This window comes from Psilocybe cubensis, chromosome 8, assembly GCF_017499595.1.
Source record: "Psilocybe cubensis strain MGC-MH-2018 chromosome 8, whole genome shotgun sequence".
In the NCBI taxonomy this organism is placed as follows: domain Eukaryota; kingdom Fungi; phylum Basidiomycota; class Agaricomycetes; order Agaricales; family Agrocybaceae; genus Psilocybe; species Psilocybe cubensis.
In genome coordinates, this window is record NC_063006.1 from 119,292 (window position 1) to 132,027 (window position 12,736).

Below are 12,736 nucleotides of genomic sequence, written 5' to 3' on the forward strand. Positions count from 1 at the left end.
TGTCTCCCGGTCGCTTCATCTCGGCATCCTCGATGACATGTGTGTCTCCCCCCACAACAATAGATAATACGTTGTGGCTATATATACTCACCAAAATCACACAGGCCGCTGTCCACCGCCCGTCTCAATTGACCGCAAGTTTTGCACGCCGTGAAGCTTTCCTACCGTGATACTAGGGTTATTGTAGAGACCAGTATCCTTATGTATTCCTTGGTGTAGAGCAAAAATTCACTATTGCTTTGAGATACAGTTTATAGTACATTGCAACTCGGTTTCTCACAGAAAGAATAAAAATATGCCGTGCGACATAACTTAAAAATGAACGGGTGAGCATCGCCTCGAGGTATCCTCATGACCAACACAGCCTGCGTGTAGGTCTCCCACCCTCGCTACGGGCCTTCCTCGCCTTCCCTCCTTCCCCTCTAGCTTCCACCTCCCCCCACACATATTTCTTGCCTACCTGTATTTCCCTCCGTCTAGCTGAGTATGCCTCCCGGAAACCACCTTCTCCTAAGTGGAATTCTATCTCGTAAGAGAGTAGCCGACATTTGTTGCCAATAAATGCACTAATTTGCTATCTAGACATCGATATCAAAGGCGATATATTGAATGGCAATAGAAATCGATCATCTTATTGGGTTCAGATCTACGTCGACAACCAAGAAATCATCAAATCGGATAAAATCAAGGCTCATTCTGGGAAGCTTACGTGGAAATGGGATCTGGGTACCAAGATGTGAGCGCTTTCAGTCAATTTTGGTTGGTTATGTCGCTTAGTTGCGTCTCAGTCATTTCTCACCTTCCTCGGTAGTCAGAATTGAACTCTATCGCGGGTTCAAAAGCACCGCCATAGGCAAATTCCGTCAGTTCCAGGTGCACGTAGCACAATTTGAGGAACAAATTGTGCAGTTGCTCGACAACGGTGTGTATTATGATCTTACAATTGGGATATTTTATATTGAAAATGTTACCTACAGGTTCCACATCATTCGCATTGAAAGATAAAAAGGATCAAAGTGTTGCAGAGATCAAAATGTCTCTTTTTCTGTCAGAGACACCGAATGAGTTCATCTCGGACTTCATGAAGAAGGTTGAGCACGATGTTGCCAATCTGAAAGACATCGACGGCGTTACCAAACAGGTATTGTCAGTCCTTGGGCCTGTGCTGAAGAGTACGAAGACCATGATGGATACCTTTGCTGATGTGAGTGAATTGTAGCTGGCATAGTGTTACTGAAAACTCATTTATTGACCCTACAATTAGGCGCATCCGATACTCAAGATATCATGGAAATTTATTTCAACTATCTACGATGTATGATCCTTCATATGTACAAGGTATACAAATTAATCTGTCTTTATAACAGGATACACAGGAAACGGAGATCCGAGACCAATCAATCCGAGAGTTGGCAGAAAATTTACGTGAGATGCTTGCTACTGCAAACGAGAAACTCGACCTGCCAAAAATCCCAGAGGCGGTCGACATAATCCAGGAAATTGGACAGCATTCCTTGCAGGTTGCGTCAATCATCCACAAGTACACTCAATTGCCTTACAATGGTAATTTTCTCAAGCCTTGCATCGATAATTCCAATTGATGTTTGACGTTTGTACACAGAAAGGACATTGACGTTAAGCACCGGTAATCTGGGAAAACGTATCAAGGAGTGCCAAAGTAAATTCCTAGCTCTCAAGGAGAGATTCTATGAGCGAGTACAGCTTGAGATGAATAAGGCTGTTAAAGAAAATCGTATGTGTATTCCATGTTTAATAAAATTTGTTGTTGAATTAAATTTGTGCTGCAGAGGATATGATGAAGGATGTAAAGAAAGAGGTTACCAAGGTCAAGGACGATGCCCTAGGTATGTGATTGTCACTTTTTGTTCTTTATACGCGTCTAATACCAGCTTTAAACTTAATAAAATGAAGAAAAAAAGATTATTGAGTGGCTATGGCATTCCGCCCCCCCACTCAACTTTTCCCAAAACTACAATGAAGCCAATAAAAAGCGTCAAGGAGAAACATGTTCCTGGTTTCTTGAGGATGAGAGATTTGGACAATGGTTACACCATTCTGGCTTTATATGGGTCTATGGAAAAGGTAAGTATCCTTATGCTATAACATGAGGATGTCATTGATTGGGGGAGAATAGCGGGATGCGGAAAGACAATTTTAATGTATGAACCAAGGTTTTGCAGATAAATGACAAGTTAATTCATGAGTTACTTAGGTCCTTAATTATCAAGAAACTCCCGGACGCCAATTCTACGACTGGAATTTGTTATTTTTTCTTTGATGCACGAGATGGAAAGACAGATTTGCAGCTACATATGAACTTCATACGATCTCTGATTCACCAGCTATCTGATTTCCGCCATGGAGGAATTCCACAAGACTTGGTCAACCTTTACACAAAATGTGGGTCTTTGTAACCATTGGATGAACAATTGGAAGAAACACTGCAAAGGATCATGGAGGGATTTGATGATGTTTTCATGGCCATTGATGCGCTGGACGAGTGCTTGGATCGCCAAAGGACTCTTAATTGGATCCAAAAACTCCTTACCAAGTTCCATGGGCAAACCAACATTCATCTGATAATCACAAGTCGACATGAGACAGATATCAGCAGTGTTTTTCATGATCTTGGGGGTGACCACATCGACGTCCTTAACTCTGAAAACAATGATGTTGAGGGGTACATCAGGGAGAAGATGAAATTGGGCAAACTACAGCAACTCAATGAAAATTATCGGTCTGAAATAGAGCGTAAATTACTGGATTGTGCCGACGGATCGTAAGCTCTATCCTTTCCATTTGACAATGATACTGATAATAGCCCAAGATTTCGATACATTGCACTGATGCTAGCCGAGGTGGAAAAATGTTCAAATCTGGCCATGTTGGAGACAACATTGACTGAGTTGCCAAAGGATCTTGATGAGATATATGGACGAATTCTGCGTAAATGCGACTCCAAAAAGGCTTTGGATCTTCGAAGATTTCTTCAGTTTCTTGCATTCTCCATAAGAGACATAACACTTGAGGAACTTGCCGAAATTATTACAGTTGAATTCACTCCAGAAAATGAGCCAGTTTACAATTCCAACAAACGATATTTCAATCCTATTGATGTCCTCGAGCTATGTGGGGGACTAGTAGTGACAGTAAGAAATGTCAAATCACACAACCAGAACAAGGACTATATCAAGCTGTCCCATTTTTCGGTGAAGGAATACCTTATGTCTAGTCATGTCCAAGACGTGTTTCACCTGGCCAAGACCACGTCTCAAATTGAAATCTCAAAAACATTGCTATCGTATCTTTTGGAGACTTATGCCGCCACCCTTAATATCAACAACCTTGGCCCTTCCAACTTCCCACTCCAATCCCATGCTATAAGACACTGGCATTCATATGTCCAATGCCAGGGTGTAGACAAAGACAACATTGTATGCAAGCTGGTAATCTCTCTCTTAAGACTTGGAGATTCTACAGGATTTAACAACCAAGTAATCAATATCCTGTATAATAAAGAGTTGAAGACTAAAACAGCCGAGTCTAGAATGATTTGCCAGGCATCAGTCCTAGGCCTTTGTGGTGTCGTGGAAGTCCTATTGAAAGAGGTGAATGATATAATCCTAACAAAGAAATCCATGGATGGAAAAAATCTACACCAGGAAAGGGTAAATGGGAAGTATAGTGATGCCCTGCAGGCAGCATCCTGTATGGGATATGGATTGGTGGTTGAAACCCTGCTGCAGCATGGTGCAGACATCAATGTTGTGTTTGGTACTTATGGCACTGCACTCCAGGCGGCATCCTATATGGGCCATAAATTGTTGGTTGAAATTCTTCTGCAGCATGGTGCAGATGTCAATGTTGTGGGTGGCAAGTATGGCACTGCAGTCCAGGCGGCATGCTATATGGGGCATAGATTGGTGGTTGAAACCCTCCTGCAGTATGGTGCAGATGTCAACATTGTGGGTGGTGATGACGGAACTGCACTCCAGGCGGCATCCTATATGGGCCATAAATTGTTGGTTGAAATTCTTCTGCAGCATGGTGCAGATGTCAATGTTGTGGGTGGCAAGTATGGCACTGCAGTCCAGGCGGCATGCTATATGGGGCATAGATTGGTGGTTGAAACCCTCCTGCAGTATGGTGCAGATGTCAACATTGTGGGTGGTGATGACGGAACTGCACTCCAGGCGGCATCCTATATGGGCCATAAATTGTTGGTTGAAATTCTTCTGCAGCATGGTGCAGATGTCAATGTTGTGGGTGGCAAGTATGGCACTGCACTCCAGGCGGCATGCTATATGGGGCATAGATTGGTGGTTGAAACCCTCCTGCAGTATGGTGCAGATGTCAACATTGTGGGTGGTGATGACGGAACTGCACTCCAGGCGGCATCCTTTTGGGGCTATGAATTGGTAGTTGAAACCCTCCTAAAGCATGGTGCAGATGTCAATGCTGTGGATGGTGAGTATGGCACTGCCCTCCAGCTGGCATCCTATAAGGGCTCTAAATTGGTAGTTGAAACCCTCCTAAAGCATGGTGCAGAGGTCAATATTGTGTGTGGTGAGTATGGCACTGCACTACAGGTAGCATCCTATATGGGATATGAATCGGTGGTTGAAACCCTCCTAAAGCATGGGGCAGATGCCAATATTCTGGGTGGCAAGTTTGGAACTGCACTCCAGATAGCATCTTATGCGGGCTATGAATTGGTAGTTGAAACCCTCCTGCAGCATGGTGCAGATGCCAATGTTCTGGGTGGCAGTTATGGCACTGCACTCCAGGTGGCATCCTATATAGGCTTTAATTCGGTAGTTGAAACCCTCCTGCAGCATGGTGCAGATGTCAATGTTCTGGGTGGCAAGTTTGGCACTGCACTCCAGGCAGCATGTTCCAAAAACCACGAAAAAGTCATTCAATTGCTCTTGAGCCACGGTGCTAAAGTAACCTCACTGGATTATCTGGATTGTATTAGCAATCCCGCCCTTCAGGTAGAACTTTGTATTGCTTACTCTGCACATAAAGAAAGTGTAAGTTTGTATTTTTCATAAAGTTGTCTTCTACCCTTGTGACTATTATTTATAGATATCAAACCCACTTCAAATTATGCCTGAAAACTGAGCAATAAGGTGTCAGCTTCGGCCTTAGTTAACATTTCACCAATTTGCTGTACATCTAAATAAATACTATACAAATTATCTGTTTCTCATGTCGGAAATTGACAGCCAGATGAAGCGTTTACCTTATACAGTGAGGAAATCATACACAAATTACGGGCATACAGAAATCAGCGTGACTGCTCGCGTGCGTGCGTTTTTGCGTGTGCCTGCGTGACACGCATTTTTGCGCAACAACTGTGTTCTGCACGCATATTGATGTGCACGCAATGTCACAGATGTGTCACACGTAGGATTGCAATGCAACAGTGGTTGTTAGCGTTCATTTACAATTGTTTGGTGTGTAATAACGTATTGATAGTATGCCCTTGTATTACATTAATTCCATGTTCAGCCTTGTACCACTGTGACAGGTATCAACCAGGTAGGATGTAGAGATTATTACATGGTTATACTGTATTTGAATTAATCAACACATATTCCTTTAAAAGTCTACAATACATGGTAAGTTTAGATCTTTGAGGCTTGGAACCAGTAGAACTTCAATGAAATATTTTGTTGTTACAGGGACCATACAAACAATGAACTCGAGGGATGGTTTGGTATGCCGTGTCCTTCGGCATGTGCCTCGCAACAATCTCCGACTCCGCAACCAATAGTCGGCAATAAAATCGGCAACGGTTTATGATCGGTAATATCCGATCAAATTGTGAACTTTAAGAAAAATGTCAATTTTGTCTTTTTGACATGCAACTTATGTTGTTGAACGACCACCAGCGTGACACCACAGCACGCTAGGTGCACTAAATCGCACGCATTTGCCACGCAAGCAGCACGCGACCCACTTTCCCACGTTAACGCGATGGCACGCGACGGCACGCAATAGCACGCAACCCAATTAAGTGCGTGCAATCGACACGCATACAGTTGTAATCTGCACGCGATGGCCCCGCAAGCAAATTATTCTTGCACGCTAGTATGAAATAATGCGTTTTGGAGTATTTTACTGCAAAAATATGTCTGGATGTACCATTAGATATATTGAACTTTGACCTTGGCATTGAAGTTGAGTGTTTTAAAGATCTCAAATAAATTAAAAATTTGAAACTCAATGTCAATGAACTCGTTAAAGAGTATATTGTGGTATGTAGTTATTTTTCTGTTTGGGATTCATGTTCCTTCTTTGTGGGGTGATAGATACGGACGTCGTCAGATCGAGATCAGTTAAATTATGTGGCTGAAACAGTCCTACACATACTCACATAGTTGTAGCTCGGAAAATGGGAACAAGCATAGCAGATCCCACAGAAAATGATATACTATCAGATGCATCAACAACTCCTAATTAATGTGAAGTAGACAAGGCTCTCACACCAGCAAAGAAGATACTGTACAACCTTCTATGTGACCCAGAAAAAGTTGATTCAAAGCTTTTTCCTGCAAAAGGTTGGCTGGAAACTTGAAAGCAAGAATAAGGATATCTTCAAAACTATCACACCATACACCGGTCCACTCACAGTCATTGAAAGAGCAAAAATATCCAATTGGTTTGAACCTAAGATCACGAGGACCGAAAGGTTAGACGATACTGGGTTTCTCTTCTGTCTTTGGCCCATACACACGGTCTACATAACATCTCTCATTTGGAAAAGTCAGCAGAAGGTTGACAACTCGCTTCTTGATTGTGCTTGGGACGTACAATGCAGTCCAAATCCACTTAAAATGTTTGAACGGACCGACATTGATCTGGAATGTCTCTCTTTCCTAGAAGAGGAGATGTTTGAAAATTCTTTGCGTGCCGGAATTTCTGGAAACTATCAATGGGGATTAGATGTTGGAAACCACGAAGATGACTGGAAGCCTTATTTATGCAGAGATTGGTTCATTGGATACCAAGAGGTCAATGAAGATGAGATACTGGTATGTGTTCATTACAATCTTTTGATAGTATGATCATGTTTTTATATCTTTGTATGAAGCCGGGTTCAAAGTACATTGATCAGCCCAAAATGAAGGTAGAAGCACAGCCCAAGAGACCTCGTTCTACGCCTCGGCTTATTCCAAAGAAAAGGAAATGGGATGATCATTAATTATTTAGTACAACTGGATCCGTAGCATACTACATTTCTTGCAGAAAATAGCCTAATATACACTGCTCTTCATGTGAATTTTATACAGAATTTTACACGCAAATAGCACGCTACCTCAACAAAGCTGCACGCATTTACATATCATGCACACGCAACATGTAGCATTTTGCACGCAAAGTTGTGTGAAAGACACGCAAATTTGCTGATTCGCATTTATGCGTGGCACGCAAAAATAGGTCGCACGCGGGCTAACCACGCTGATTTCCTGGTGCCCACAAATTACAGACAATAGTAAGTAAAAAACTTTGATAGTAAAGATATCAATGTAAGGTTGAGTGCACAAAAAAATCTGCGTAACAGCTGAGTCTCTTCCATTCAGCAAACAATCATTGACAATAAAGTTTACAGAGGGAGTGGTGGATATTATCGATAGCCTGCAATATTTGATTAGACGCCCAAAGGCTCTTACAAAGATGCTACACGGATAAGTTCCATGGATGAGTGAAAAGGAGGGATAAAAGATGTCCAAAACACACAATACAACCCTTCCCCCTGCGCTCCAAGGACGCTGATGCAAAACCTTACTGAAACTCTGTACCTGATTCACCAACACCTCACCCATTTTTAACCACAATCTCATACTGCGCATTGTGGAGGCTGGGGTGCGTGGTGCTGATGATACAGCTACGTTGATTTATGTATGCCCTAGTATTCATACTTTCTGCTTCTGGAAACCCATTTAGTTCGTCCTGTATAAAGTGTGTGCAGCGCGCCAACTAAAAAGGCCCCAGAAGGCAACACAAACGCTGGCTGGAGTAGCCCGAGCGTGCGAACATCACCGGCCGACTAATCGGCAAAAAACGTTGTCTCGTTCATCTCGTCTTGCTTCCAACAGCTTCATCTCCATGAACAATTCTTCGTTTTTAGTGCGTCCCCTTTTGGTTCTTGTCTTATTGTAACTTATATGTCTGCTTTGAACTCCTTTGTCTAGGCTCTTTCTTTGCTGTAAAAAGCACCACAGTCTCTTCACATTTGCAGGGGATAATTGGTGTATACACAAAATGGTACCTGCGACAACGCACAAACTCCACGTTAAAATCTCTCTTACGTTGACCAACCCGTCTTCTCTATGCCCACTCTATTGGCAACCATGTCATCAATCGCCTTCCCGTATCAATTTCTCCGTCCACCCGCGCACCTGTTGCCCGCCGCACTCTACGTGCGAGATTCCTAAGCCTCAATATGAGGGCATACGTTGTTTGTAGGAAGTCGGGGTGTTAAGGAAATGGTGTGGGGGCGGGTGGGCTGGATGATGTGTTTGAGAATTGCAAGATACATTCGTTACTTGCCTACCAAAGCTACGTCGTGTTCCTTGCTACAGTCATCATCTCGACCTGCTTCACACTATTCACATACACTGCCTCTGAGTCTCCCTTGTCCTTGTCTTTGCCCTCCTGAACTTATTTTCTTTCACCAGGTGTATATTCTCCACAACCCACTTCATCCGTCCCTCCCTGACCATTGTATTCTCCTCACCGGCCCATCATCCACGCATGACATGGACAGACTTGTGACATCTCAATTCAATCCTAGTTGTATGCGCTGAAATTCACGCGTATTGCTCCCAGAATGAATACGAAGTGCAAGTTGTCATTTCGAGCAAAGCAACACAAAACCTCTCGTGCAACAGTGGCCCCGCTCTATCCCTATATCTCATTTAACATCCCAAAAGACAGCGACAACAGTCTCGTCCCTCGGCCAAACCATCACTCGCGGAAGTCAGCGGAGATTAGTGAAATGTATGAACCGACTGACGGTGGTACGCAGCGCGAGTTATTGAGTGAGTTTCATAGCATCTTATTTCAATCAATGGTGACGATCAGTTGTACTCTCGATGTGTCTTGACTACCTCCACGCCTCCACCTCTGCTTCCGCAACTTTGACCGTTTCTTGACCCTTTTACCACCCTTCCTCCCGTGAAGAGATGCTGTCGTTGTGCCCCTGCTATAGCATAGATTGTGGGGAACTTGCAGAGGCGCTGAACCCTAACTGATACCACCGAAAAGAGAAGTTGGACCAACACAACCCAACCTCTCTTGCACACAGTGTTCATCGCGTGATAGCGACTGGTTAGCCCTTTGCGGCGGCTCACAACGCTCACTGCAATTCTGGTTTTGTTCGCCTCTGATGACATGTCGCTCTGGTCTTTATCGTCGACCACTTAGCTTGTGTTCTTTCCTCTTTGACCCCCCCGTGTCGTGCTAGGGACTGACAAGCCGGACAAGCCGCACATACGTGTTTTTGTATCCGGCTGTGGCTTGGAGTCTATGAACTACTTCAGGAACACCACACCCCGCTATCATTCCCCATCCCTCTGCCATACAATGGTGACGCTCCACATGAGCTGGTGCTTCTTCAAACATACGGCGATGGATCAACTATGAAACCGAGCGTGTGTGTGTGTGTGTGTGTGTGTGCCTACGCATATTTTCTGTTGTTGACCACAGGCAGACAAATTACATGTCCGCCGTATCGCTCATATCTCATTCCCTTCTCTGTGTCTTTGCTTACCATCTGACCTTTGACTTGTGCTGGTGCCGGTACACTTGGATTATGCTGTGTGGGAATGCTGTATACCGTGTGCCTAGTGCTACAATATCGACATGCAGGACTTACGCTTCGTGTTCAAGTTACGACCACATCACAATTTCGAGCATCATGACTTTGCGCTTTCGCCGAGGGATACCTGCCTGATCCACCCTGCATCCTCAATCGTCAATTGGATCGGTGTCGCGTACTATTGGATTGCATTCTCTGCTTCGTCGACGTTTTTCTCGGGTGTATTCCGAATCCAGAGACTGATACAATGGCTCATTCTTCCCTCCACACGTTTCTTAACCTATATATGCCTTGAAATTCTAGACAGATTGTCCATCCGGGTTGGCTGTCCTTTCACCACCGTTCCTTCAGGGATTTCTTGGAAGTAGGTTCTAGATTTGGGCACTTGGTGGTTGACACAAAGCCATAGATCTGCAGGCAGACTGCTGCAAGGAAACGCTGATATTGAACAAATCATTATACAGCATGAATTTCAATCCAATCACACACCTCTGAATTTCTACCCAACCCCGTCCTCACCCATGCACCCCCAGCATAGGGAGTGGCACCAGCAATATAAATTACCGTGATACCTCACCCATATGCCAAATCTCTTTTTCCCTGCCTGAAGTTTGATTCTATACGAATGTATATAAATAAATGAACCCGCAATATATAAGCACCGACAGTTGGTCATTAAGACAGAGTAGGTAGTAAGCCTCGGATATATCTCTTGACAAAAACGCTTCTGCGGTTAACTGGAGTTGAGAAAATATTACACAAATGACTTTGACGAACTAGTTCTAAAACAACACGTCTTTGATGCTGGTATTCTATACGAATGCATAGACCCTTTAAATAACTGCTGAAAATTTGACACATGATAAGTAATGAGAACACAAGACTGTCAGCTACACATTCACGTGCCTCCGTCTTGAAATCGATGCAGAAAAAAGGGGGTGGGAATGAAAGAATATACGGCAGTCTGTGCCGAGTGCTGTCTCTGACAGAGAAACTGCTCAACATAGTGACCGTTTGATGAAGCACCGTTTACAAGGCAGGAGCTGGAAACAGCGTGGCATGGAATACATTTGTCGATAAGCAACCAGTTATCCACGACCATTCTAAGTTCCTTTCCATGACTTGACATGTTCTACCTATTGAGAGTATCAGGTGAAATCAGTGCATGTTTCCCGTGTCGTTATTGGCCCACTGAAAACTTAATTAAAGGAAGCTATAGGACAGGACGTTGGTGACCAGAAAACTGGCTGGGTTCACACGAAACTCTAAATCTCCTCGGACTTGTTATGGTTCGACAAATAACTGATAATTTCTCTAAGCAAGAGTACGGAGTCACAGCGATGGCGTTTCATACCAGCATATTGTATGACCGATAGTGAAAGGTACCCACAGGCATTCATGTCGCTAATATCGTTATGAATATCCTGTACCTTATTGATAAGTGTGATCCGCCTGGATTAGAAATACGTGTAGTTATCTTTGGATCACACCCACCAACGCCTTTGGCACTTCTCAACATGGGATATGTCTTTCCCTTTACGTGAACAGTGCCATATATTTTGCTTCGCCAATAGAAACATAACATGCACCTCCCTTGGTATCCTCTTTTTCCACCCTGCCTCTCTCGCCGGCCATGCTTCCCCTCGACGCAGAACTTCCTTCACTAGACACTCAGAAACGCGTTATCAGCGCATTCCTCAACAGCATTATGCTGCAAAATCTACTGATGGGTAATATTTAGTCTCAGAAGGATCTTGCCGTGACGTATTGACATTTTATAGGGATCTATACCATAGTATATGCTGGAACAATGTATCTCTACTGTACGTCACTAAAATGCAACTTCCATTCAAATATCCATTAAATATCAATACAGCATTGAACAAAACATCCAATGCAAGCCGCCGCATGGTTCAGAGCACACTGACAGTCCTATACTTTGTATGCTTGGGAGACATTCTGGTGGACTGGTACTACCTCGACTGGACAATCATTGCACTTGGCGACACTCGCTATTCCATGTTTCTGTCTTCTCTCGACGCTCCGATTCGGGTGGTCATACCAATTGACGTGTTCTTTAATGCGACCTTTATAGTTTCTGATTGGGTTTTGGTGCGTTTTATATCCGTATATTCTTGGAGAGTCTTAATGCGTTTGAACAGATATGGAGATGTTATCACGTTTGGGGGAGGTCTGTTAGGATAGTAGCTGCTCTATTTCTCTTTCTCCTTGCCGAAATTGGTAATGACTTTGAAAAGATTATATCCATAACCTTGTACTAATAGCGGAGATATCTGTAGCTTTAGCAATATCTTTTACAATACTGGAAGCCTCGGACGGACAGCTACAAAACAATGGAAATGGACAACTAACCAATAACATATCTGGATCCTTCGTGCTCATTTCAGCCGGCACAACAGTCATCACTACGCTCCTCATAGCAGTCAGAATCTCGTACAATCCGCAGATCAGTACGCGGCAGCGGAATATTTACCACCGGATCATAGTGACGATAATCGAATCCTCTGCGGTTTACTCTCTGATCCTCTTATTGTACGGTGTCATCGTGATCTGCCCGTTTTTCAACCTCATCGACTCTCCGTTGATCGAGGTGCAATACTACGTTCAGCAGGTGTTGACCGTAATTGCGGTATGATCCTTTGATTTTTAGATTAATATGAAGACCTTATCTGAAATGTATATCCACAGTGCATGTCGCCGACTGTGATGGTAGCAAGACTCGCTGTGACAACTTCTCGTACGGCTGGCACCGAATCCACTCCAACAATCACAAATACATCTTCAATGCGTTTCAACGACTCTCAGTCAAGAATCAGACAAAGCAGAAGCATGAGAGCCAGCGAGAACTACCCCACTACACCTGTT

At 43.7% G+C, this 12,736-nt stretch overlaps 2 protein-coding genes across 2 annotated transcripts; both read left to right on the forward strand.

Annotated features, from left to right (window-relative positions):
- Positions 1 to 486: 486 nt before the first annotated feature.
- Positions 487 to 5,145, forward strand: JR316_0008595 (uncharacterized protein; the record flags this gene model as incomplete). The annotated part of the gene is made up of 11 exons (XM_047894308.1): positions 487 to 529; positions 583 to 736; positions 816 to 922; positions 978 to 1,204; positions 1,368 to 1,563; positions 1,622 to 1,753; positions 1,809 to 1,865; positions 1,933 to 2,103; positions 2,458 to 2,800; positions 2,843 to 5,054; positions 5,110 to 5,145. 11 exons carry the CDS (start codon positions 487 to 489, stop codon positions 5,143 to 5,145), a joined length of 3,678 nt encoding a protein of 1,225 aa, XP_047745767.1.
- A 1,718-nt stretch (positions 5,146 to 6,863) lies between these two features.
- JR316_0008596 (uncharacterized protein) lies at positions 6,864 to 7,231 on the forward strand (the record flags this gene model as incomplete). Its single annotated transcript, XM_047894309.1, has 2 exons — positions 6,864 to 7,061; positions 7,121 to 7,231. The coding sequence occupies 2 exons, from the start codon at positions 6,864 to 6,866 to the stop codon at positions 7,229 to 7,231; spliced, it is 309 nt and encodes a 102-aa protein (XP_047745768.1).
- Positions 7,232 to 12,736: the final 5,505 nt, after the last annotated feature.